This window comes from Sorex araneus, chromosome 3, assembly GCF_027595985.1.
Source record: "Sorex araneus isolate mSorAra2 chromosome 3, mSorAra2.pri, whole genome shotgun sequence".
Classification (NCBI taxonomy): domain Eukaryota; kingdom Metazoa; phylum Chordata; class Mammalia; order Eulipotyphla; family Soricidae; genus Sorex; species Sorex araneus.
In genome coordinates, this window is record NC_073304.1 from 27,031,038 (window position 1) to 27,057,806 (window position 26,769).

Genomic DNA, 26,769 nt, shown 5'->3' on the forward strand with positions numbered 1-26,769 from the left:
CGCCCGGAGGCGAAGAACAGCAGATTACCATGGCGGCTCTCGTGTCTGCGGCTGCGATGCGATCCCGGATCCTGCAGGCGAGTGAGGGCGGCGGCGAGGCATTGCGGAGCTAGGAATTGGGTTCTCCCGTTTCACTGTCTGAGCAGATTCCTTCATGGCCTAACCCTGATGTTCCCAGCTGACCCGGGCGGCCTCGTCCCATCCCTCACGTTGTGTTGGCCTCATTTGGGACCAGCGCACAGGACCGTCCTGCAGGCGCTCCATCCCTTTCCTCTCGAGCCTCTCCTTTTACGGCTGTAGTTCAATCTCTTCCAGCCCTCCCCCCGTCTTCTTTCTATCTCCCTTTCACCTCTTGGTCGCGTCTCTCTCTTAAAACTCTCCTTTCTTGTCCTTTATTAGAAGTTTTCTTCCACCGGTAGCTTCCAGATTGTTCCCTTCCCCCCCTCTTTCAGTGTCTTTAATCCGAGTTTTTTTTAAAAAAAAAAAGAGAAGGAAGAAAGCACATGAAGGGCGAGGGTCAGTGAATGAACTTTGAATCTCCTTCTAGAACTGTGCACTAGTTTGGATTTACTGAGCCGGTTGTTTTTTCCCAGTGTGGATCTTTGCATTTTCCTCCTACCGTGAGCTGTCACATTTCCTGCCAAGACTTCGAATTTAAACCTCTTATCAAAGTTTCAGTGTTCACATTGTCGGTGAATAAGGTCACTTAGCTACACTACCAGGATATTCCAAGCACATGCAAGAGGCTGAACAACTCTAAAACAAGGGATGGAAGTTGGGAGCTAAGGAAGGCATGAAGTGTAAATTTCAACTTCCCGCCCCAAAGTTGGTTCTCCAAGTGCCAGCACTGTCAATTTCCAGTGAAGGGGACTGGGCCTCTGGAGCAGCTGGGGAGCTGACCCTGTGATCCCTAGCTGCTGTGCAATAGCCTTTCCCCTAATGTTTACAGCCTAGGCTATGATGCAAGTTATTTTAGAGGCAACACTCTCAAATTTGCTGTAAGCAAGTTGCCCTCTGTATATCCAGTCTGGGAGGAACTATGTATATATATGCATATACATATACATATATATATCTCCATATATGATATATTCCTAACTATATGTATTCCTATATATTGATAAATTTTTAGGTACTTTTACTATTTCCCAAGTTTCAGTGAGTTATGCAGAATGTGCAAATTTTTTTTTGTTGTTTAATTCTTGGCAAAACCAACAAAGGTGCATGTCTAAATACACTAGTGAGACAATGTGGAGAGTGGGTTGAAAAAGTATGTCGAATTGTCTGGCTTTGCTCGCATTATTTCTTGCTATGATCCAGCTCTGTATTCCTAGTACCTTTTTTTAGTACTAGGGAAGCAAAATATTCACCCAGTATTTTCCATTGCTTATGTTACCTTGAAATCTTTTATCTTTTGCTAAAATTGACTTTTTTCATTCTTTCCAATCACAATGAGTAGTTGAGGGCCATAAGATGGCATTTTGGGTTTTTGCTACAAGAAGAATCTGCCTTCCCTTTGGAAATACTCCTTTCTGACTCATTTGAAGACATTTTAAACTGACTTTGAAGAGAAATAATGATTCTTAATTAGCAGTTCCGATAGTTTAAACCTTTTTTAAAGAGTAATCTAGATCTGGCTGTCAGGAATTTTAGAGAACTATTAAAATAATCTATAAAGGAGAGTGATCCAATTCAATTTTTATTTACCTTGTATATTAGAAAGTAAATCTTATCTAATACTTCTTGTATTATCACTGCCATTCAGAGATAAGAAAACCAGTCTTGGGGCTGGAGCAATAGCACATTGGGTAGCCTTGGACAAGGCTGACCCAGGTTTGATTCCCAGCTCCTGTATGGTCTCCTGAGCACCGCCAGGAGGAATTCCTGAGTGCAAAGCCAGGAGTAATCCCTGAGCATCACCAGGTGTGACCCGAAAAGCTTGAAAAAAAAAAAAGAAAAGAAAACCAGTTTTGTTCTTTTTTAGTTTTTGTTGTGCTGTGCTCAGTGATTCCCAGGGTCTGCACTCAGGAATCACTCCTAGCAGTGCTCAGGGCATCATATAGGATGTGAGGGATTGAACCTGGGTCCACCACATGCAAGGCAAGTGCTTTGCCAGCTATACTATTGCTCCAGCCCAAGAAAAACGTCTCAAATTGATTCTGTGACTTAACTCAGTGATATGGTGAAAAGAACACCCAAACCAGTTCTCCCACTTTTTTTTTTTTTTTGCTCTCCCACTTTTATAATATGTGTGAAGACTAGAATTAATGGATCTGATGAAGTAAGTTACCTAACACTTAAGGTCATCCAAGGTTTTCCAACTTGTAACTGTTGGAGATGAGAAGTCAGGACGTAAGTCTTGGCATCTCTCTCTGTGTCAGGCACTGCCCTGACTTTGAGGAGGGCAGTGAAATGCTGAAAACTCCCCTATTGCAATGCAATGATACATGCTAAGCAATAGGAGTGTGCAGTAGGGTACTGCAGGACATAGGAACACAAAAGGAAAACCACAAACCCAATTTGTTCCATTCTTGAGGCTTTCAAAGGGATTTGTCTCTGGGCTTGAGTCTTGTGAGACTAGTGGCTCTTTTGCCAAGGGAAGAAGAGCTTTCCTGCTAAGGCAAATAGTAAATACAAAATAAGCATTTAGGATAGTTTCTTCAGCCACAGTGTCTCTGGAGAGCACTGTGTCTCTTGGGAAATGAAAAGATAGAAGTATCTCCTATCTAATTGTATGATAAACACCAGATACAGTTTTCTGAGCCCTCTTAACAACTGGAGTCTGTGTGCAAGTGAAACAAAACTATGTGGGAACTGGGAAGATAGCACAGTGTGTAAAGTACTTGTCTTGCACATGATGACCTAGTTTCAATCCTCAGCACCCTAGAAGCCTCCCAAACACTACTAAGAGTGATCCCTGAGCACAGAGCGAGGAGCAAGCCCTGAGCACTGCTGGATTTGCCCCTCCCCCACCTAAAAAACATAAAAACAAAAATTAAGTGGCCTCCAATGATGAAGTTGGCAGATCTGTACCTTTTCTACCCTATAAGAGAGTGTACATTAAATAAAATTTATGTCAAACAATGTTTAATGAGTACTCATTCTTTCATTCTGCAGGTATTCTTGAGTACTCTATTCCAGGAATGGTGCTAAGGGTCTGGTGACACGTTGGTCTTGTGATCGCAGGGTAGAGAGTCAATAATTAAACAAGCTGTTTGCTGTGAGAAGTAGAAAAATTGGGGAATTTATGGTCTCTACCATTGGCCAGATGTTTGACAAACACCTGAGACTGAATCTTCCTTGAGAAAGTGGTAAGGGAGCTGAGATGTGGGAGTGAGCCAAGCAACTGGAATGAAACAATTCCAGTTGTTTCAAAGGAAACAATGCCATTTGGAATTGCATTCCCAATGAATGGGGCAAGGGGGAGGTGCAAGAACAAAGAAAGTTCCAAGTAGGTTTTGAATGGCTGGAACATATGGAGGAAGGAGGAAGTGAAAGATTCTCTGTAGACTCCTTTAATGGTGAAATTAGTTTTTATCCTAAAGGCAGTGGAAAGCCATAGCAAGGTTCTGGAAATGTCTTGACTAGATAAGGGTTTTATAAGGGCCCTTTGACTAAAGGGGAAGGGGTAGAGACTAGATTAAGAGGCTGAGATGTCCCGTCCCGCGGGACTTGGTCAACGTGGGTAGCTGGGAGAGGGTGCACAAGTGAAAAGGAGACAGAGACAAGAAAGAGGCAGACACAGGCAGACACAAGAATGGGAGAAAGCTCCAATTTTATTTCTCCTAAGCTAGTCTTTTATAATTGATTCTATGAGGAAGTGGGCAGAATGGGAGAATAACAAAGAGTGCAAATGTTTAATGAAACTGGATGTGGGCCCTGATGGCACTTTCCCTGGGCATTGTTTTGCAACCTTTCCCAAGAAGCGGTTGTTCCTTAGTTACAGGTCAGTTTGTACTGACTTATTGGTTCCCAGACATTGGTTCCTGGCACTGAGAGACCTGAGATCACTGAAATCCAGGTGAGAGACCAGTGAAGTATAGGCTGAGGTTAAGGCTAAAGGAATAAAGGGTGGTTTGGGGTGGGGGCGGGGGGATGGAGGGAGTAATGGAGGACAGTGCTCTAAAGACTTTGGATAACTGAATGCCAGGGCTTGTTTGAGTCATTGTGTACTGTGAGGGGGAGTCAGAGTGATGTTCAGGTTTTCGCTTGAGCAACTTGATGATTTTTATGACCCATTTCGCTCTAACGTGGGCTACAGGAAGCAGTCAGGTTGATGGGAGAAAATTGAGATCAGCTTTTTCATCACATACCCAAATAACATCTAAGTAGAAGTATGGTGGGAACTGTTATGTATTACCAGAACAGGAAGATTCTAGATAAGAATGGCATCATCATCATCATCACTATGGTTATTTATTGATGCAAGTATCTGAGGCAGCTGCATTATCAGGATCTAGATAATAAAGTCTTGATTGCCAATGAAATAACTCAAGGCTTTGAGCAATGCATTCATTATTTTATTATAAAATTCATGAGGGGGGATAAATTAAAAAAAACACAAAACTGTGGCTTCCCAGTCAAGGCCCCTGGGGAGTTTGGATGTTGTCCCCAGGACTGTCTTGACTTTTCTCTGTGTAGATTCCGCCTATGTTCCATAGATGTTCACATTAGGTTCATTGACATGTGTAAGTCACCTCAGTCCAAGTGAGTGTGTGTGGGGGGTGTGAGCGAGTGAGTGCATGCTGATAAAATAGCTCCTGTCCAGGGCTCTTGCTTTCCTTGGGCCTTGAAAGGGAGAGATTCTAATCACCTACCACCAGGAAATGGAATAAAGAAGCTAGAAAATGAATTCAAATTATTGTTCAATAATAAAATAAGTCTTTGGGGTCTTTATTTAGAAGCTTTGTAATTGGGGCCAGGAAGTGGATAAGGTGCTTGTCTTGCACATGGCTGACTCCTTTTCAGTCGCCAGCACCCCATATAGCTCCCTGAGCACCACCGGAAGTGGCCCCTGAATGCAGATCCAGGATTAAGCCCTAAACACCACCAGGTGTGTGCCCCCCACCCTGCAAAAAAAGTATATAGATGCTTGATGATTGTGTGTGTGTGTGTGTGAGAGAGAGTGAGAGAGAGAGAGTGAGACCAGGAGTGTGCTGTAGGAACTTAGGCAAATTAAATAAATTTAAAATTAATCTGGTAAAATTGGTTTCCAAAGATAGAAGAGGGGCTGGAACAATAGCACAGTGGGTAGGGCGTTTGCCTTGCATGTGGCTGACCTGGGTTCAATTCCCAGCATCCCATATGGTCTCCTGAGCACTGCCAGGAGTAATTCCTGAGTGCAGAGCCAGGAGTAATCCCTGTGCATCGCCGGGTGTGACTCCCCCCCAAAAAAAAGCAAAAAAAAAAAAATCCAACCAAAAACCCCCAAAGATAGAAGAGATACCAGAGCATTATAGAAGACAAGTAAAAAGGGTGCAGTTAACCACCTCTCATCTGCTATAAGATCAAGTGCAAGAAGGACTGGGACGAGTTCGTGGGATGTAGGAAGTCTCTAGTTTTCAGTTGTAGAAGTTGAAATGGTTGTAAGATTTAGTGAGAGATGAAATAAAGGTAACATAGAGAACTGTGTCTTAGATGGTCACAATAATATATTTTATTATTATAATATTAATATACTATATATAATTAGCACTGGGCCTGTTGTTTGTCGATTTGCTTGAGAGGGCACCAGTAACGTCTCCATTGTGAGACTTGTTACTGTTTTTGTCATATCGAATATGCCATGGGTAGCTTGCCAGGCTCTGCTCTGCGGGTGGGATACTCTTGGTAGCTTGCCGGGCTCTCCGAGAGGGATGGAGGAATCGAACCTGGGTTGGCCGCGTGCAAGGCAAATGCCCTACCCTTTGTGCTATCGCTCCAGCCCTATTATGTAATTAACTTTTTAAATTATTATTACTATTTTACTGATGCAAGTGTCTGAGGCAGCTACAAAGTGTGGCTTCAGAGTACTGCTGGAAAGGTTGTCTTCAGAGTGGAAGACAGACACCTCTTCAGTCTGCCTGGATTTTATGCATTTCTGTGCCCGCTGAATCTAATAGCTACCTAAAGGATGTATTAAAATTTAGATACAGGTCAGTTGTGTAGATTTGCTGGTAGGAACTTGAGGAAGATTGCAGATAATGTTTTGCTTTCTCTGGAATAGGAAAAATAAGGTCAGCTGAGAACAAAAGAAGTAGCAGAGTTGGAGGTTTAGGTTTCTTGGGGGAAAAGGTTATCCACACCCAGTGAGTTCAAGGGCTGTTTCTGGCTCTATGCTCAGGCACTGCTTGGGGGACTCTGTGTGATGTCAGGAATTGAACTGGGGCTGGCCCTTGTTCTGTCTTTCCAACATACAGAGTTGGAAGTGATAGAGAACTGGTAAGTTTTGAAATAGCAAGTGGTAGGAGTGAAAGCAAATATACTATAATAATAAAAATTATTATTACCAAACACCCACTACTTACTAGCTATTTTCAATACCTGGATACTTCTGGTCACAATAATTCTGTTAAAAAGATGAGCAAGTTTTGCATTACCTGCACTCAAAAAACTTTTTTTTTTTTGGGGACACACCCGGTGATTCTCAGGGGTGATACCTGGCTCTGCACTCAGGAATTTCCCCTGGCAGTGCTCAGAGGACCATATGGGATGCTGAGGATTGAACCTGGTTTGGCTACATGCAAGGCAAATCCCCTACTCACTGTACCATCTCTTCAGCCCCAAAACTTAAATCTTTTGAGTAGCCAACAAGTAATGAGGCAATAACATAGAGAGATAAACCTAATAAAGGAAATATTGACTGCTGTGGGTATACCAAGAAAATAGTCATCTAATCTAGTCTGGGGTGGAAGGCATTCAAGCAATAGAGCTGTCCAATACATTTTGCATTTTTGTTTGGGGGCCCACACCCAGTAGTGCTCGAAGATTTCCCCTGGCAGCTAACAGGGGACCCTATGTGCCCAACTGAGCAGTGAATTATTCACTGACCTGTAGATACGTATTTGGAAGGTGGGGGATGGGAGTGGGGAGCTGGGAAGGGCAGCACACCTGGTAATGCTCAGGAGTTATTCCTGGCTCTTCACTCAGGAATTAGCCTGGGCTGTGTTCAGGGGACCGTATAGGGCACTGAGGATTGAACCTGGGCCAGCCCCGTGCAGAGCAAGTGCCTTACCCGCTGTACTATCACTTCAGCCCACAACATATATGTATTGAACCTTCTTCTGAACCAATCATGTTGGTATTGGAACCATGACTGGAAATAAGTTACGGTGGGTTCCCAGAGAGTGTTGGTAGTTTGAAATAGTTTTCATGGGGAATAGGAGAGAAAGCAGAGTTGGTGTTTACAAGGATTCTTTGCTGGTCCAAAGGTCTAGTACACTGGTCAGTGTTAAAGGTGCACAGTCAAATTCCTGTACTTCATGCAGCTCTAAACTCTTCATTAACAAGCATTCTCTCAAGACAAGATTGTTAATTGCAGCTATTTTTACTCCCCAGTCTTGAGTATCCCAGTTTGCTCTCAGAATATATTTTTTATTTCTTGTGTGTGCTGGGGTCGGGAGGGCTCTCCCCACAGTAACCAGGGGCTCAGGGACCACGCCTGGGTGCTACTTGGCCTGGCTGTGTAGGCTCATTGATGGTTTGGTGTTTGGGCCTGTGATGTGGTGCCTCTCCAGCCTGGTCACAGCACATGACCCGCTGTGCTGTGCTGGAGTGTGCGCGTGCCATGCTGGGGACCAAATTCACAGGCTCAAACATGCAAGTCATTCTTTCAGCTATCTCCCCACCCCCTTTCATATTTTTTAATTCAGTTTTTTGGGGGGCAGTGTTAACACACACAATTATGCTCCTGGATTACTCCTGGCCCACGGTTCAGGGATCAATCCTGTTAGTAGCTAAGGTTGAGGGTTGGGGGATGGCACAATATCTGATGCTGGGGATTAAACCGGGCTGGCAACAAGCAAGGCAGATTCCTTATTCTCTGTCCTATCTCTCCAGCTCCAACGTAGCATTAAAAAAAAGTATTGGAAAAAAAAAAGTATTGAAATAAAATCGATCAAATAGCAGTTGTAGCACTGTCTACCTGTTGTTCATCTTTTTGCTCAAGTGAGTATCAGTAATGTCTCCATTGTGAGACTTGTTACTGTTTTTGGCATATTGAATATGCCACAGGTAGCTTGCCAGGCTCTGCCATGCGGGTGGGATACTCTTGGTAGCTTGCCGGGCTCTCTGAGAGGGCCGGAGGAATCAAACCTGGGTCGGCAGTGTGCAAAGCAAACGCCCTACCCGCTGTGCTATCGCTCCAGTCCAGGCTAAACGTTGAGAATATAATTCCATGTGTTTGGTATTGATCAAATAAAACTAGATATTTTTACATATTTTTCTTTCCTATTGTGACTGCTGTTGTGGTAGCTGGAAATTGTGTGTGGACAGTTGTGCTTGCACACTTGGTTGTTATGCTAGAAAGAGATCTCACATCTTGGTTGTGATTGCACCTGTCTGGCTGTGAGCTGGAGCTGGTGCATGCTATTAAGGTGCTGGGACCACATGACTCAGTGTAGATGGCAGTGGGTGACATGTTTTTTAATGTACAAGTTGTTTCGGAATTAGTTTAACTGTGCCAGAGCGATAGTACAGCTGGTAGGGTGTTTGCCTTGCATGTAGCCTACCCAGGTTCGATCCCCAGCATCCCATATCGTTCCCCCGAGCACTGTCAGGAGTAATTCCTGAGAGCAGAGCCAGGAGTAAGTAACTCCTGAGCATGGCTGGGTTTGACTCATAAAGAAAAAAAAATGTTCAACTATAAAAACGTCACAGTCGAGATACTGGACAAAACTGTCACTAGTTTCTCTCTTACCCTCCTTACTACCCCTCCCCACCCCCACCAGTCTTGACACTACAGATTAATAATGCGTGGACTCACACAGTATGTTCTCTTTTTATATCTGCCTCACTCTGTATAATTGATAAAATTTCCCATGTTGCATGTATCCCCAATTAAAGCATTCTCTTTTTTATTGCTTAAGTGGTATTCCAGTGTATGGCTAAAGCACTTTAAATGTTAATTTTCCCAATTCATCCCATGGTGAACTTTGGGTTGTTTGCAAGTTTGATGATACTACAGAAAAATGATTATGAATATTTATACTGAAGTACTCATGGCATCACATTAACATTTATATATTTATTATATTTATACTGTCTTTTTCAATACCTATTGTATTTCTATGGCATTTAATTTTTGGTAACTACCTTTTCAGAAAAGTTAGGAAAACCCGATTCTCATTGTTTACTGTTACTCATAATTTTGTAACACTTTTGAGATTTTTATGACCTTTGAGAGAAAACACCAGTCTTATCTCATTTACCCAAAATAGCCAGCTTATAAGAGTCAGAAAGAGAGGGACAGACATAGAAGGACTGCACTGATTTGTGGAGTATAGAATAACGTAACATGACAAGGACAGTAGATACAAGTATAGAATAACATAACGTAACAAGGACAGTAGGTACAAGGACCAGGAAGATTTCCCCATAGCTGGAAGACTGCCTCATGAGCGGAGGAGAGAAGGCAGATGGAATAGAGAAGGGATCACTAAGAAAATGATGGCTGGAGGAACCAGTTGGGACGGGAGATGTGTGCCAAAAGTAGATAATGGACCAAACATGACCTTTCAGAGTCAGTGTTGCAAACCATAATGCCCAAAAGTAGATCGAGAGAGTATGGGGAGTATTGTCTGCCATGGAGGCAGGGGGAGAGTTGGAAAGGGGTGGTATACCGGGGATATTGGTGGTGGGGAACGTGTACTGGAGGAGGGATGGGTGTTTGATCACTGTGTGACTGTAACCCAAACATGAAAGCTTGTAACTATCTCACGGTGATTCAATAAAATTTAAAAAAAAAAAAAAACAGCTTAGAGTAAAGCATATAGCCATTGGCAAAAGTTTAGTGATTTTCTGCTCTCACTGAAATAATCATTCTTCTACCTCATAGATTTCTTCCAAGGTGAACTCCACTTGGTACCCAGCATCTTCCTTCTCTTCTTCAGTGGTAAGTTTATTTTGTTCTAAAGGTTGACCTCTAAATAGAAGTCCAGTGTCACTTGGAGTTTTTTCCATTCACTTTCTGTATATAATTGTTGTCAGAGTGTATGTGAAATCTTCTATCTTTTTTTAATCCAGTGTTACATCTTTTATGTTGTAAGCATTATTAATATTGCATGATGGTCATTATAGTTATGTATATTTGGGGGATTAAGTTTGGGGTTATACTGGGAGGTTCTTAGTGGTACTTCTGTGCCAGGGGTCACTCCTGGCAGTGCTCAGGGAACTGTTTGTTGTCCTGCAGATCAAACCATGGGGTAGACATAGCCTGAATTAAATTAAATGTCCCTGTCCAATACTTAGATTGCTCCAGTTTTTAACATTAAAAAGCTAACTTTGCTTTATATAGTTTTCCCTTTCATATTATTTCCTTCCTGAAATAGGATTACCATCAAAAGTAATTTCCAAGGTCAAAGAGGTAGTTCAGTGGGTCAGGTACTTACCTTGCATCTGGTGGACCCAGTTCTATCCTTGAGTCCCCAGCACCCATATGGTCCTCTGAGCTCCGCCAGGAATGATGCCTGAACACAAAGCCAGGAGTAAATACAGAACACTTCCAGATGTGGCTGTATTTACCTGCCCCTTCCAATAGTTTTCCAAATTTCTGTAGCTTCTAGAAGCTTTATTGACCCTGCTAAATAGTTAGGGTTTGGGTGGTTGTTGTTTACTGGAAGGTGAAAGGACACACCAGCAGTGCTCAGGGGCTGCTCCTAGAAGAGTCCTGAGGTGAGGGGTTGCTCCTGGCAGTACTCATGGGATTGAATCAAAGCATGCGCGCCATCCTTTCGTCTCTCTCTCTCTCTCTCTCTCTCTCTCTCTCTGACCCCAGGATAATCACTTCCTTTTCTTTATTTATTTCAGGGCTTGGGGTCACATTCGCTGATGCTTGGAGGCTGCTTCCAACTCATTGTTTGGCAGTTGCTCCTGGCAGTGCTTGGGAACAGCACTGGCCCTTTGAGCCAGATTGTTTGTTTCTTGGACCAGCCTTTTTTTGACTTTCAGGATCACACCCAGGCATTGCTCGGGGGTTACTCCTGGCTCTGCACTCAGGAATTACTCCTGGCAGTGCTCGGGGGACCATATGGGATGCCAGAGATTGATGCCATGTTCAAGGCTAACGCCCTACTCGCTATTTATCGCTCGGGCCCCTTGAATCAGCCATTAGAGGTTGTTGGGTTTCTTTTCCCTGTCCCCTGTTGCTGCTGTCACTGTCACTGTTGTGATGTGCAGGGCTGTACACTCAGTTTCCCACAAACGTGGTTGAAGTTCTCCCCAAGCAGCACGTGCTCAGCTGCAGTACTTACACGTGCTTGTTGCAACGTGCCAGAGACTGCACATTCCTTGTGGTGCCGTGGTTCACATTGGCAAGCCCTGGCAGGAATTGCACTTGGCCCCATGGGGCAGTGCTGGGGTCAGATGTGCAGTCTCAAAACCACAAGGTACGCATGCTCTAGCGCCGGGCCACATCCCTTAACTCCATTTGTTATGACAGACCTTCTGCCTCAGCCCTTTTCATTACCTACATATGTGTGAGTAAATATGGGTGCGGAAAGTCTATACAGAGGCATACATGCTCTGTAACACAGAAGTGCCCACCTTTTTTTTGTTCCATGGACCCTTTTGACAATTTGATGGAAACTGCTTCTCAGTGGGAAAAAAAAAACAAAAAAGCCATATGTGTGTGTGTGTGTGTATATATATACATATATATATATACACACACACATGCGGAGTGGCTTGAGTGATAGATTTAAGCACTCACCTTGCACGAGGTTGGCGCAGGTTCTATTTCCAGCATCCCATATGGTTCCCCCAAGCCCTGCAGGAGTAATTCCTGAGTGCAGACCCACAAGTAACCTCTGAGCACCACTGAGTGTGGCCCCCCAAAAATACATGCAAGAAGACCTGGGGATGACTGAGTTGCTAGAGCACTTACCTTGCAGTTATGGGGAATTTTGGCAATACAATGGTGTGTGTGATCTCTGGCACTCTAGTGTGTGCAAATACCACGGTTAAAGTGGTTATTATAACAAACGAAAACAAAAAACAAAAGGCAAGGGGAAGGAAGGAGAGAAAACATGAGTGCAGAAAGAAAAATATATTTATTTATTCAGGTTTAGGGGCCACACCTGTCAGTCCTGGGGAGCTATTCCTGGGCTCAAGTGTGACCCCTAGTTGTATTGACCATATGGTGCCAAGTATATAAACAAGTCAGCTGTGTCCAAGTAAGTGCATTGAACTCCTGTGCTCTCTCAATCCAGAGAAAATGTTTTTTTTAATTTTTATGTGATAGTTGGAAAGTATCATGCTAAGTGAAATGACTCAAAAAGAGACAGACGTAGAAAGATTGCACTCATCTGTAGAATATAAAATAACAGAGTAGGAGACTAACACCCAAGAATAGTAGAAATAAGTCCCAGGAGGTTGACTCCATGGCTTGGAAGCTGGCCTCACATTCTAGAGAAAAGGTAGCTCAGATAGAGAAGGGAATACCAAGTAAAATATGATTGGAGGCCACTCGGGAAAAGGGTAATGCGTGCTGAAAGTAGACTAGAGACTGAACACAATGGCCACTCAACACCCCTATTGCAAACCACAACACCCAATTGGAGAGACAGAACAAAAGGGAATACCCTGCCACAGAGGCAGGGTGGGGTAGGGGTAGATGGGATTGGGGGGTGGGAGGGATGCTGGGTTTATTGGTGGTGGAGAATGGGCACTGGTAAAGGGATGGTTCTCAAACATTGTATGAGGGAAACATGAGCACGAAAATGTATAAATCTGTAACTCTGTAACTGTACCCTCACAGTGATTCACTAATTAAAAAATAAATTAATTTAAAAAAAATTGTATGTGAAGAAAGATTGCACTCATCTATGGTATATAGAATAACAGAGTGGATGGGGCTGGAGAGATAGCACAGCGGGTAGGGCGTTTGCCTTGCATGCAGCCGACCCGGGTTCAAATCCCAGCATCCCATATGGTCCCCTGAGCACGGCCAGGGGTAATTCCTGAGTGCAGAGCCAGGAGTAACCCCTGTGCATCGCCAGGTGTGACCCAAAAAGCAAAAAAAAAAAAAAAAAAAAAAAAAGAATAACAGAGTGGGAGACTAACACCCAAGAACTGTAGAAATAAGTACCAGGAGGTTGACTCCATGGCTTCGAGGCTGGCCTCACGTTCCGGGGAAAGGTCAACTCAGAGAAGCGATCACCAACTACATTGTAGTCGAAGGCCATGTGGGGGAAGGGAGTTGCGGGCTGAATGAGGGCTAGAGACTGAGCACAGTGGCCACTCAACACCTTTATTGCAAACCACAACAGCTAATTAGAGAGAGAAAACAGAAGGGAATGCCTTGCCACAGTGACAGGGTGGGGTGGGGGGGAGATGGGATTGGGGAGGGTGGGAGGGACACTGGGTTTACGGGTGGTGGAGAATGGGCACTGGTGAAGGGATGGGTTCCCAAACTTTGTATGAGGGAAGTATAAGCACAAAAGTGTATAAATCTGTAACTGTATCCTCACGGTGATTCTCTAATTAAAAATAAATAAATTTAAAAAAATAATAATAAAAATAAAAATAAAAAAAAAATTGTATGTGATAGTACAGCAGGCAGGGCACAAAGCCAGGAATGAGCCCTGAGTACTGCTTGGTGTGACTCCAAAACAAAAACAAACAAACAAATCCTATAATCCCAAGGGGAATGTTTTTCTTTTTTTAAATTTTTATTTATGTTTTTATTTTTTAATTTATTTTTTAACTGAGTCACCGTGAGAACAGTTACAGGGTTTTAGTTACAGTCACTGTGTTTTCTCATGGAGAGTTCAGGGTCCTTTGGGAAGGGCTGATGTGCTACTTCTTCCCAGTATAAGTCTCAGTCATACTATGCTCAAACACCCATCCCTTCACCAGTGCACATGTTCCACCACCAAAAACCCCAGCATACCCCACTCCCACTTCCCCCCCTTCCTGTGTGGCAGATGATTTTCACTTTACTCTCTCCTTACTTTGATTACATTCAATTTTTGACAGGAAACTCACTATCATTATTTGGAGTTTTCCCCCAACAGCCAGACCTGTTGGAATGGCATCATTAGATTGTATGTTTTCTATTGTTGGTAACAAAGAGCATATGATGTTGCACGGTTGCAAAGCGTCCGCCCAGTTTTGTTTTCTGTGGCACTGGGATCATGGCTGTTCAGGAGCGGAGGAGCTGTTCATGGGCAACCGCTCGGGGTCTCATTTGGGCAGGAGGCAGGGTCAGTTCTGCCTCCCCCATCGCAAGATTCCCCAAGGGGAATACTTTTCATGGTAATATGGGTAATATGATGAAACCTGAAACTTTTAAGTAATTGGGGCAGGGGACGGTACTGGTAATTGAACCTATGGCCTCACACATTCGAGACAAGTGCTATGTTGTCATATGAGTGTGTTACTTATTTCTATAAGCCTTGGGTGATCCATGTTTGCTCATGAAATTCCCCCTTCCCAGAAAAGTCACAGGATTGTGAGGCTCTGCAGCATCTTAATGAATTCTCCGTGTGTATACAGCATATCTTTTGTCTAGAGGTCTTTAGAGAGCAGACGATCCCATTGTCAAGTATAAGTCCAGCCTTGTGACGGGGAAAGAGAAAAGTAAAGCAACTAAATACATAACCTGGATTTTTCTTTTCCCCAGTCAACAGTCAAGCTCTTCATCGATGGGAAATTTGTTGACTCCAAAAGTGACAAATGGATTGACATCCACAATCCAGTAAGTGAAGCTGCCTTGGGACTGAACTTGACTAGCTGAAAGTTCTGGGAACAAGTTGGGAAGTGAGAAACCTGCAGTGTGCGGTACTGCTGTATTGCTGTCTCTGGGGTGAAGTGTGAAATGGAGAAGGTGGGACAGGGCAACGGCTGATGTGCTGCTTCTTCCCTTCAGGCCACCAATGAGGTCATTGGTCGGGTTCCTCAGGCCACCAAGGCTGAAATGGATGCAGCCGTTGCTTCCTGCAAACGTGCATTTCCCGCATGGGCAGACACTTCAATATTAAGCCGTCAGCAGCTCCTGCTCCGCTATCAGCAACTTATTAAAGATAACTTGGTAAGAAATCTGAATGGTATAATTTCCCAAACTGCTCCCTGGGAGATAACTGTCTCTCCCACAGAGATCTTTTCAGCTGTCTCCCTGCCACAAAGACAAAGAAGAATGCCTCCTTTGTACTGCTTCTTCCCTAGTTTTACTTTTTTTTAGTTGCCTGAGAACTAAAAGGAGGCACATCCTTGCATTGGTTTTGATCCACGTTTTTTTTTTTTTTTTTCTAGAAAGAAATTGCCAGGTTAATCACGTTGGAACAAGGGAAGACCCTCGCAGATGCTGAAGGAGATGTATTTCGAGGCCTTCGTAAGCTGTGTTTTCTAATGGGGAGCTCAGGGACCTTTGGGAAGGAGCAAAGGTAGATTAATGAGTGGCCAAGATGCCCCCGTGGGAGCATGCGTCTTCCTTCTGGGATGTGGCTAGCCCTTGATGCCTGTTTAGTACTTGTGGGAAATGGCAGTGTTTTCCAGATACCTGAGACTGATTTCCTTCTTTTGCTTCTAGAGAAGACATGCATTTCCCTGTTTCTCTCCCTCAAACATTATTTTGCACTGAAAGAGCTAGTCAGTGTTTCTTCCCTCTGTTTTGTCCTGGATCTCCCCCTATCCTACCTCGCCTGACAGAGCTAGGTAGTGTCCAGTGTGGAGAGCTGACGGCCTGACTGCATCTTCTCCGTTCCAGAGGTGGTTGAACATGCATGCAGCGTGACATACCTCATGCTGGGAGAGACCATGCCATCCATCACTAAAGACATGGACCTTTATTCCTACCGTCTGCCTCTGGGAGTATGTGCAGGCATCGCCCCCTTCAATTTTCCTGCCATGATCCCCCTGTGGATGTTCCCCATGGCCATGGTGTGTGGGAATACCTTCCTGATGAAGCCGTCAGAGAGAGTCCCTGGAGCAACTATGTTTCTTGCTAAGTTGCTGCAGGACGCTGGTGCCCCTGATGGAACACTGAACATCATTCACGGACAGCATGATGGTAACTGCTTTTCTGAATGTTGGGCTTTATTGGGCTACCAAAAACCGAGGGGTTGAGTGCCAGAGGGGACAGAGGACAGGTTTGAGGATGAGGAACCAAGGAAAGATGGGCTTTTCAGTGGTATTGTTTACATTTGAAGGCCATGTTTGCTCACTTTTTTTTTTTTTTTAATCATTTCTGTGTTAAAGTTCACTGGTGAACTGCAGTTTTTTACTCTGGATTACATTGGGAGAAAAGGGATTACATTGGGATGAAGATGAGGCAAGACATAGATGACATAAAACAAAGTTTTCATTTCAATACTGAGAGAATTCATGAGGATTTTTAACAGAATATATAAATTTTAAAGAGATTGAAGACTTTTGTTTTGGTGAGAGAGTTGTGGGCCACACCTGGCTGTGCTTATTCTTGGCTCTTGGTTCAGGGATCACTCCTGATGGTCCTTAGGGACCATATGAGGTGGCCAGGGATTGAACTCAGGTCAGCTATGTGCAAAGCCACTGCCTTACTTGCTGTACTATCTCTCTAGTCCCTTGAAAGACTTTTAATTCATATATCACTGTATCACTGTCATTCCGTTGCTCATCAGTTTGCTCGAGCGGGCACCAGTAACATGTCTATTGTGAGACTTGTTGTTACTGTTTTTGGCATATCGAATATGCCACGGGAAGCTTGCCAGGCTCTGCCGTGTGGACGAGATACTCTCGGTAGTTTGCTGGGCTCTCTGAGAGGGTGGAGGAATTGAACCCGGCTTGGCCGCGTGCAAGGCAAATGCCCTACCCGCTGTGCTATTGCTCCAGCCCATATAATAATGCTAAAATACTAATAAATAGCAATACTTTTAAAAGTTCTTTCGGGTTAAGGGAAGATATCTTTTTATTGTTGTTTTTAGTTTTGTGCCACACCTGCTGTGGCTGTGGTTTACTCCTGGCTCTGCACTCAGGAATTACTCCTGCTGGGCTCAGGCAACCATGTGGGTTGCCAGGGATCTAACCCAGATCGGCCACATGCAAAACAAATGCCCTACCCACTGTACTATTGCTCCAGCCCAGGGAAGATATCTCAGCAGGCTTTGCATGTGGAAGCTCCAAGTTTGACCCACACTACCACATGGTTCTGTAGCACCACTGGGAGTAACTCTAAGCTGCTGACCCAAAGCCAACTATGTATCTGTGTTTTGGGCACCATTCTTTTACCTTTTTTTAAATTTTTTTAATCTTTACAACAACCCTTCATAGTGTCTCAGGATTTACTCCTGGCAGGGCTCGGGGGACTGTATGGAATGCCAAGGATCAAACCCGGGTCAGCCATATGCAAGGCAAATGCCCTACCTGCTGTACTATCGCTCCGACCCTGACTTTACTTTTAAATACTTGCCATGTCGCTTTGCACATAAAGACACAGTGATATATATGAGTCTCCCAGCACATAGTGAGAGTTGAGAAAATAGGGCATTTTGCGGGCTGGAGAGACCGGACAGTGGGCAGGTCACTTGCCTTACAAGCGAACAACCCGGATTCAGTCCCTGGCACCAAGGGGTCCCAAGTCCCACCATCAGTGATCCCTGAGCACAGAACCATGAGGAAGCCCTGAGCACCTCTGGGTGTGGGCCTCCTCCCTGCAAAAAAAAAAAAAATAAATAAATAAATAAATAAAACATGAAAACAGGGTATTCTTAGAGAACTAATGGAAGAGTTGAATATTGAAAGGCTATTGTTCTGGAGGTCAATAGTCGTCATCTTCAGATTTAGATTGAAAGTAGAAATTCTGAAATAGCAAAAGAGAAAAACAGTGAAAAGGGAGAAATTAAATAGTGTGTAATAAATAATTTGAGAACAAGGAGAGAATTCCAAAATGGGAATCCAGAGTAGAAAAGCCAAGCATAAAATCTTTTCATTTATAGCAATGGGAAAAAAGAAAATGTAGAAGTCTATAATCATTTGTGGTTCTGTGGTAATTTTGTTGTGGTTGTTCTTTCAGCTGTAAATTTTATCTGTGACCATCCGGATATCAAAGCCATCAGCTTTGTAGGCTCCAACCAGGCAGGAGAGTACATCTTCGAGAGAGGGTCGAAACATGGCAAGAGAGTTCAAGCCAACATGGTGACGTATATTACTTCCCCCCCTCCCGCCCCCAACTCTTCTACATATGAAAATAGCTAGAAAAAGCCCTTCAACAGAGGGGTCTCTCACCCAACTGTAAGATCAGTGTTCATTACCATTTCATCCTAAATATCTCCCTTTTAACCATAAAGTCTTGTGAGGAATTTTGTCTCACATTTTATCTGCTATAACTAATCTTGATGACTGAGGGCATTTCTTCTTTGAATGTTACTCAGATTCTTTGAAATTCATCAGTAACAGCCACATTCTGGTTCTTCTTCTGTATCTTGATTGTAATAGTATCAAAGTAATTAGTGGTCATGATGTCTACCCACTTATTCCACTACAGTTTATCTGGAAGTATCTGTGTGGATGTGACCATATGTTCCCCTGGATAGCACAATCATATTCTCGGTCCTCAGGCAGTCAAGATTGAAAGCAGAGGACTGGAAGCAAGATGGCCAGGGTCAGTAGGAACTTTGAGCAAAGGAGGGGCAGAGAAAGGCAGGGACGCTGGGGCACGGGATTCCCAAGAAAGGCAGGAAAACCTTCAACTTTGGTTTTCCTAACTGGGGAGATAGTTGAGCACTTTACATTGGGTTTAGGGCATGCACAGTGGTAAGACACAGGAGCTGGGAAGAGCAGCATGTTTTAGAGTATTGTCTTCTCTGTATGCTGGGTGCATATCCTGGGCTCGTTCTCGTAATGTTCCATACCAGAAATTTTTCACTGGGGCTGGAGTAATAGCACAGCCGGTAGGGCGTTTGCCTTGCACACGGCCGACCCAGGTTCAATTCCCAGCATCCCATATGGTCCCCTGAGCACCGCCAGGAGTAATTCCTGAATGCAGAGCCAGGAGTAACCCCTGTGCATTGCCAGTTGTGACCCAAAAAGCCAAAAAAAAAAAAGGAAATTTTTCACTGGAGACATTTTCTTCCTGACCCTATATCACTATATCATTCCTACATGGAAAAAGACATAGGAGGCTGTTTCTGGAAACAAGACAATTTGAGAAATCTCTAGAAATAATATTTATCAATTGTTTTGTCTTGTTATGCCTATCTGCCAGCTTTTGAAGCTGTTTGTTTACAGTTTTTCTCATATAACCGGAAACCCCTGTAGATAAATTCTTTCTTCTCTCAGAAAAGAGGGGCTGGAGAAATAGTACAGCAGGTAGGGCACTTGCATGCAGCCAACCCAGGTTCCATCACCAGCACCCAGTATGATCCCACAAACCCGCCAGGAGTGATCCCTGAGTGCAGAGTTCAGAAGTAAGCCCAGGTATCGCCAAAAAAAAAAAAAAAAGCAGAAAAAGAAAACTTGCCCTTGGTAACAAATATCAGTTTTTCAGCTAAAAAAAAGTAATCTAGGGACTTGCTCAGTGGTTTCAAGACTTCAGTGATATCAAAATGATAATTACTCTCAACACAACAAAAGAGTGACTGGAGAGATCTAGTATAGCTATAGCGGGTAGGATGTTTGCTTTTGTGTGTAGCCGACCTGGGTTCAATCCTTGGCATCCCATAGGGTCCCCCAAGCACCACCAGTAGTAACTCCTGAGTGCAGAGCCAGGAAGTAACCCCTAAGCATTGCTAGGTATGCGTCCTCTGCTCCCCCCCCCAAAAAAAGGGCAACTAAGGGACAAATGGTTCTCTAGTTCTTTCTTTTGAAAGAAGAGATTTTGAAATGAGATTTTCATTTGAAATCTCAAGTTCATTGCTTAATTTCCTAACCTTATTGTATTTTGTCAAGGAAATTTCACGTACTTTGTTTTTTTCCCTTAGGGAGCCAAGAACCATGGCGTAGTCATGCCTGATGCCAATAAGGAAAATACTTTGAATCAGCTGGTTGGGGCAGCTTTCGGAGCTGCTGGCCAGCGTTGCATGGCTCTTTCCACGGCAATCCTGGTGGGAGAAGCTAAGAAATGGCTGCCTGACTTAGTGGAACGTGCCAAAAACTTGAAAGTCAATGCAGGTAACTTGAGTTTCTGCCTCTTGGAGAATGACTTGTTTGAGGCTTGACCCCATCCCGGGAGGACCCATCGCATTTACTGCTCTTGTCTCTCTTTATGCTGTTCTCATTTTCTGGATTCATCATTTGCTGGCAGTCATGATTTATGTTAATGAGACCCTTTCAATACTTCCTGTTGATTTCCAGGAGACCAGCCTGGAGCAGATCTTGGCCCTCTGATCACCCCGCAGGCCAAAGAGCGAGTCTGTAATCTGATTGATAGTGGAACAAAGGAGGGAGCTTCCCTTCTTCTTGATGGTCGAAAAATTAAAGTCAAAGGCTATGAAAATGGCAACTTTGTTGGCCCAACCATCATCTCAAAAGTCAAGGTGAACAGCTAGATTATTTCACAAATATAAAAACTTAAGGCACCTTGGAAAGTCCTGCTTCTAAATTTTTAAATGAAGACATTTAGTGACTAGTGAACCCCCTCTCTTCCAGAATTATTTGGTTCAAAACTTTATCTTAGAGTCATTTTTTTGGGGGGATGGGTGCTCCAAAGCAGGAAAATTCCACTGACCAGTCAGGAGGTAGAGAGTGATTCTGAGGGGGCCTTGTAGTGGTGGCTATCAAACTTGGGTCATTGCACATTCAAAGCATATACCCCTAACCTCTGAGCTATCTCCCCAGCTCTTACCTAGAGTTTTATATACCAGTGGTTAAATTTCCCCTCAAAAAGTAAAAATGATTAATCAATTAATCTGTCTCTGTCCTCTGTCACAATTACTCAACCTTAATGTTTTTGTGAGAAAGCTGCCACTAATGTGGTTATTTGCCAATAAAACTTTATTTATGGGGGCTAGAAAGTTAAGAGTTGACCCAGCTTCAATCCTAGGACTGCATAATGGTCCCCCAAATTCCTCCAGGTGAGGCCCAACCCCCACTTCGAAAAAAAATTATGGAGAATAAAATTTCAGTATCATGTAATTTTATAGGTCATTTTCCAACCATTTAAAAATGGAGTGGAACCAGAGCAATAAGTTGAGAAGGCAAGGCACTTGCCTTGCATGCAGATAGCCCTCGTTCAAGTCCCTGGTACTATGTATGATACCCCGCCCCACCCCCAAACCCCACCACCACCAGGAATCACTATACTCCTGATCTCTTCCCCACCCCCAAATTTTTTTAATGTAGAAACTATTCCTAGCTTGTGGTCTGTACAGAAATAAGCATCAAGGCACATTCAGCTCATGGACCATATTTGCTAATCTCTATCTTATATACTTTTTTACTGTTCATCTTTGCCCCCTCTCCTTCTTGGGAGCTAACTTACAGCTACCGCAGTATCTCCATCAATCTATCAGACCCACCCAGGGTTCTTATTTAGTGGGGGAGTCCCTGGGGGGTAGTTTTGGCTGGGGCCACTCCAGGCCAAATGCTATTTATTGAATACCTATTGAATATCTATTCTGTGCCCAAAATTCAGCTACACCTTTACCAGAAAGTGACAAAAGAAAAATTGGTCTGTCATATTTTATTTATTAAAAAAAACCCTGCAGGTCTCTCAGTTAAAATTAATGACTAAATTGACTTGAGGAGGCTTTTTAAAAATGTATGTATCCCCACTAATCCTATCATAATCCTGAATAATTGAGAATTAAGTGTAGTAGAAATTACTAAATTTTGCCACAGAACTATAGAGGAAAAATACACTTAGCAGCAGCCAACACAGTTAACTAGTGGCGACAATGAAGTATGTTTTGAATGTTTAATGTGACGTCATCTTAAAATACAAATGCAGACACTCAATTGGGGGGCAAAGGAAGAATGAGAATAGATGTTGTGTTACAGAAATCTGAGCACAGTTTCTTCGAACATGAAATTCTGTTGTGTTCGGTATATTTGATTTATAAAAAATAATTTTTCTTAACTTTTCAGTAACACGGTGGTTGTATGCACAAGTTTTGTGATATTAAAGAGGAACCCAGTGATGGGATCTAAAATTACAGTGCTTAAAAGGGGTTGCGGTAGTAGAATTTCAGACTGTTTATATGATTGCTAGATCTTGGAGCACAGCAATAAGTGATTTTTCTTTAAATAGGTGACTTTTTTTGACATTAAAAATGATTTTTTTAAGTGAAAAGAGATTGTTAATATGAAAGCTGCACTTGTAAACTGGCAATAAAATACTGAAAAGCATGAAATACTGACGTATTTTCTGGATGCATCGCTCCTGGCAGCCAAATATGACCTGTTACAAAGAGGAGATTTTTGGTCCAGTGCTTGTGGTTCTGGAAACAGAAACTCTGGATGAAGCCATCAAGATTGTGAATGACAACCCATATGGGAACGGAACAGCCATCTTCACCACCAACGGGGCCACCGCTCGGAAATACTCGCACCTGGTAGATGTCGGACAGGTCCGTGTGCTGTTTTTAAGAGGGTTCTCTATTCGTGTGCTGTTTCCTGCCTAAAGGGACACAATGAACAGTGACCAGTCACTGCCTCCTCATCCCTCACATCCCTCACAGTTCTTCCTCGGGGATAGGAATTTCCGAGAGGGGAAGAATGGGGTGGAAGGTGGATATTTAAAATTTGGCCTGATGCCAAGTCTCTGTGCTTCTAAATGGAGAGTTGGTTTGTCGGGATCCTTTTCTTAGTATTTGACGTGGATTTGTTCTGTTTTAGGTGGGTGTCAATGTCCCCATTCCAGTGCCTTTGCCAATGTTCTCATTCACTGGCTCTCGCTCTTCGTTTAGAGGCGACACCAATTTTTATGGCAAACAGGTAAGTTTAAGTTTAAAAAAAATATTTTTTTTCCTCTGAGAAACTTTCTCGAACATATTCAGGAACAGGATTCAGCAAGAAATCTGGGTGTGCCAGTGGCTTCTGTGGGGGGTCATGTGGTTCCAAAGTGCTTGTAACTAAGTCCCCTAGAAAAAAAGTAAAAGTTCACAAAAATTTCTCCAATAAGTTATTTATAAAAATTTTTCCCTTTTGTATTCTACATTATACTTGATAATTATCAGGCTCTATAAGTATAGCAGTGAATTTTGGTATGGAGCAATAGTACAACAGATAGGACACTTACCTTGCACATGGCTAACCCAGGTTCTAACCCACACCTACAAGCCATCCAGGAATGATCCCTGAGCACAGAGCCAGGAGTAAGCCCTAAGCAAATCCAAGTTTGGTCCCCAAACAAAGAATAAGAAAAGGGGGGGGGAAGTATATAATAATTGCTAATATTATGATCAGATTTTGACAAATAATTCTAGAGGAACTTAATCAGGCACCTCTGTTTCTTTCTAATAATATCTTCCAAGGATGCTAGATTTTTTTTTGTCTGTTTTTATTTTTGTTTTGGGGCACTGCTTAGGAGCTATTCTTGGCATGGTGCTAGGGGGTCACTCCCAGGGGTATGCTGGATACATATGGTGTTGGGGGTGAACCCCATTCTTCTGTATACAAGGCAGGCGCCCTACCCATTGTACTGTCTCTTCAGCCCTCAGTGTTTTCAGCATAGTGATACCTGAGTTTGACTTAGGTATTGTATTAAGGTTTGACAGGTATTCTGTTCAAGTTTTTTATGTAGACTGTCTCATGAACAATATATTGGGGCCCAGAATAATAATATAGGTGTTAAGGCTCTTGCCTTAACCTACCATGAAGACCACCATAAATGACTGTTGAGCACAGAACCAAGAGTAAGCCCTGAGAACTGCTGGGTATGGCCCAAGCCCCCAACCCCATCACCACCAATTATGAACTTTGAATTTTATTTGAAAAAATATATATACATACATACACACGTATATGAGTACATCTATGTGTGTGTATGTGTGTGTGTATATATATACATATACATATACATATATATGTATATATATTTGTGGGGCTGGAGCGATAGCACAGCAGGTAGGGCATTTGCCTTGCACGTGGTCGACCCGAGTTCGATTCCTCCGTCCCTCTCAGAGAGCCCGGCAAGCTACTGAGAGTATCCTGCCCGCATGGCAGAGCTACCCGTGGCATATTCGATATGCCAAAAAAGCAACAACAAGTCTCACAATGGAGACGTTACTGGTGCCTGCTTGAGCAAATGGATGAGCAACAGGATGACAGTGATACAGTGATTGTGGGGTGTAGTTTTTGGATGTGCTGGAGACCATGTGGCACCAGTGATCAAAATCAGATCTACATGCAAAGCAAAAGACTGCAGCCCACTGAGCTATCTCTTCAGCCCTAATATATAGGATTTCGATTATGCCTATTCCTCAAGCAGGAAAATGGGTAGTGTTCATAGACCCTCCTCCAAAAGCTATAATTAAAAAAGAAATAATGAAACCCTGAATGCTAACTCACTCTCTCTTTCCCTCATTCTCTTTAGGGCATCCAGTTCTATACTCAGCTAAAGACAATCACTTCTCAGTGGAAAGAAGAGGATGCTACTCTTTCCTCACCTGCTGTCGTCATGCCTACCATGGGCCGTTAGGAGCAAGATAGATCCAGACTCAATCCATCCTGAGTGTTCTCCTGTACTCTTCATTTGCCAACTTTGCACAAATCAGATTCCTGAGATCAGAGTATCTTATAACTAAAATCTTTCTCAGGACCATTAGTCCCCGCAAAGTTGCTCAAGGGAGACACCCAGTATAACTTTGATATCAGATTTTCCCTTGTTCTTTCTTTTTCTTCTTTTTTTTTTTTTTTAAGGTAATGATTATAACAGTGAAATGCTTATCTGGAATGAGAACTTAAACCTGTTTTCTAAAAGTTCTCCTCTCTTCTGTTGCCTTGGAGGAAGGGAAGATTGGTAGACATAAAAGAACTTCCAACAGTTGGAAGAGGACCTCAATATGAGGAACTGTATTTTGGTCAACTCACAAACACAGTCCTACATAGGTGCCGGTGGGAGAAAGCCCTCGTGCTAACCCTTCCCGAGCTGCTCATTTATCCCATAGTACACAGAATTCATGTCCACTTATCCCAAATGGGACAACTGCTTCTCTCTCCTGCTGAATGCCACTTTGTCTTAATGTTTCATGACCACTGATATGCCTCTGTCATCGTACCTGCTACTCAAGGATACATACCTCAGTCTGTGCTGGTAAACAGCTTTTTATGTGTGTGTGCCAATGGTTACATTTCAGATTTGATGAACAAGTAATAATTCAGATGCACATAGGGATTTCTTTCTCTCTTTTCCTTTCCTTTCTTTTCTTGGAAAAACTATTTCAAACTTTATTTTAGGCCTAGACACCTAAGGGTGTTTCAGCCATCAGAGTGGGCAAGTATCTTGTCTTCCTCAAGTCTAACCAAAACATTACTTGCTGGATTTTTTATGTTCCTCCTCCTGCCTGCATTTCTCCTTAGTGATATTTTTTAAATTATCACTAAGAATTCTATGAAAGAATGCTTAATGTACAGTAATTTATTAGGCTCTAAGAAAATTCAAAACTTTGGCATAAAGTAGTCAAAATGAAATTCTTTGGCAGGTTCTTCTGTCAAGAATTCAACTGTCTTTATGCTTTTTATTTCATTGGTACAGCTAAACAGTAAGTCACGATAGAACTTGATGTGCTGAGCAAAATAGATTCTCTCCTTTTGTCCCACCTGTCTTTCTGCTTTTACTCAGTGATATAGGAGAAGAAGCCTGCTGGCTCCAAGAGTCAACTCAGGCCCTCAGCCAGAGGACACAGATCATTCATTTTTCTGTTTCTTTATTAGTTATGCGGATAATACTAACTTACTCCATGGGGGTTATTCAGTGAATCAAGAATAGTGAAAATTATGAAAACATCTGTGCACTCTGTGGATTTTAGGCTGATTGTTACCACCTGATGGATAAAATTCAGAATTATCAATGAAGTGACTGGAACTCTAATAAAATATATTTATGACTCTTCTAATTCTTTTGGTTGTTTTTTTTTTTTTTACAAGGTGAGGTTGATAGAAACTTTTAACTTGGTAATAAAATTCCCTTTCTTTTATCCTTTTTTTTTTGGTCATGAGGCGACACCCCTCAGTAGTTAGAAATCACTCCTGGCAGTGTTCGGGACACCATATGGAATGCTGGGGATTGAACTCAGGTTCACTGAGTGCAAGGCAAGTGGGGTTTTTTTTTTTTTTTTGGTTTTTTGGGTTTTTTTTTTTTTTTTTTGCTTTTTGGGTCACACCCGGTGATGCTCAGAGGTTACTCCTGGCTTTGCACTCAGGAATCACTCCTGGCAGTGCTCAGGGGACTATATGGGATGCTGGAAATAGAACCTGGGTCGGCCGTGTGCAAGGCAACCATCCTACCCGCTGTGCTATCGCTCCAGCCCCAAGGCAAGTGTCTTAACCCTCTACTATCTCTCTAGCCCCTGTTTTATTTTTGATCACATCTGACTGGCAAGTAGTAGTGATACTTAACAATATAGTCTGGGTTGAATGAAAGATCACACTGTCTACATTCCAAGTGGAATTTCATAGAATCAGAGTTTTACCTTATACTTAAGGGAAATTGCTTTTCCC

General features: G+C 43.0%; 1 protein-coding gene across 1 annotated transcript; it reads left to right on the forward strand.

Annotated features, from left to right (window-relative positions):
• Positions 1-23: 23 nt before the first annotated feature.
• ALDH6A1 (aldehyde dehydrogenase 6 family member A1) lies at positions 24-26,165 on the forward strand. Its single transcript, XM_055132946.1, has 12 exons — positions 24-77; positions 10,034-10,090; positions 14,819-14,893; positions 15,065-15,226; positions 15,448-15,526; positions 15,902-16,204; positions 18,185-18,306; positions 20,091-20,280; positions 20,464-20,645; positions 22,497-22,676; positions 22,945-23,043; positions 24,644-26,165. Exons 1-12 carry the CDS (start codon positions 30-32, stop codon positions 24,746-24,748), a joined length of 1,602 nt encoding a protein of 533 aa, XP_054988921.1. The 5' UTR covers positions 24-29; the 3' UTR covers positions 24,749-26,165.
• The last annotated feature ends 604 nt before the right edge of the window (positions 26,166-26,769 follow it).

Coding starts and splice junctions, on each gene's coding strand:
- ALDH6A1 (XM_055132946.1), top strand. CDS start 30: ATGGCGGCTCTCGTGTCTGCGGCTGCGATGCGATCCCGGATCCTGCAG. Junction 10,091..14,818: donor CTTCCTTCTCTTCTTCAGTG/GTAAGTTTATTT, acceptor TCTTTTCCCCAG/TCAACAGTCAAGCTCTTCAT. Junction 20,646..22,496: donor CCATCATCTCAAAAGTCAAG/GTGAACAGCTAG, acceptor CGCTCCTGGCAG/CCAAATATGACCTGTTACAA.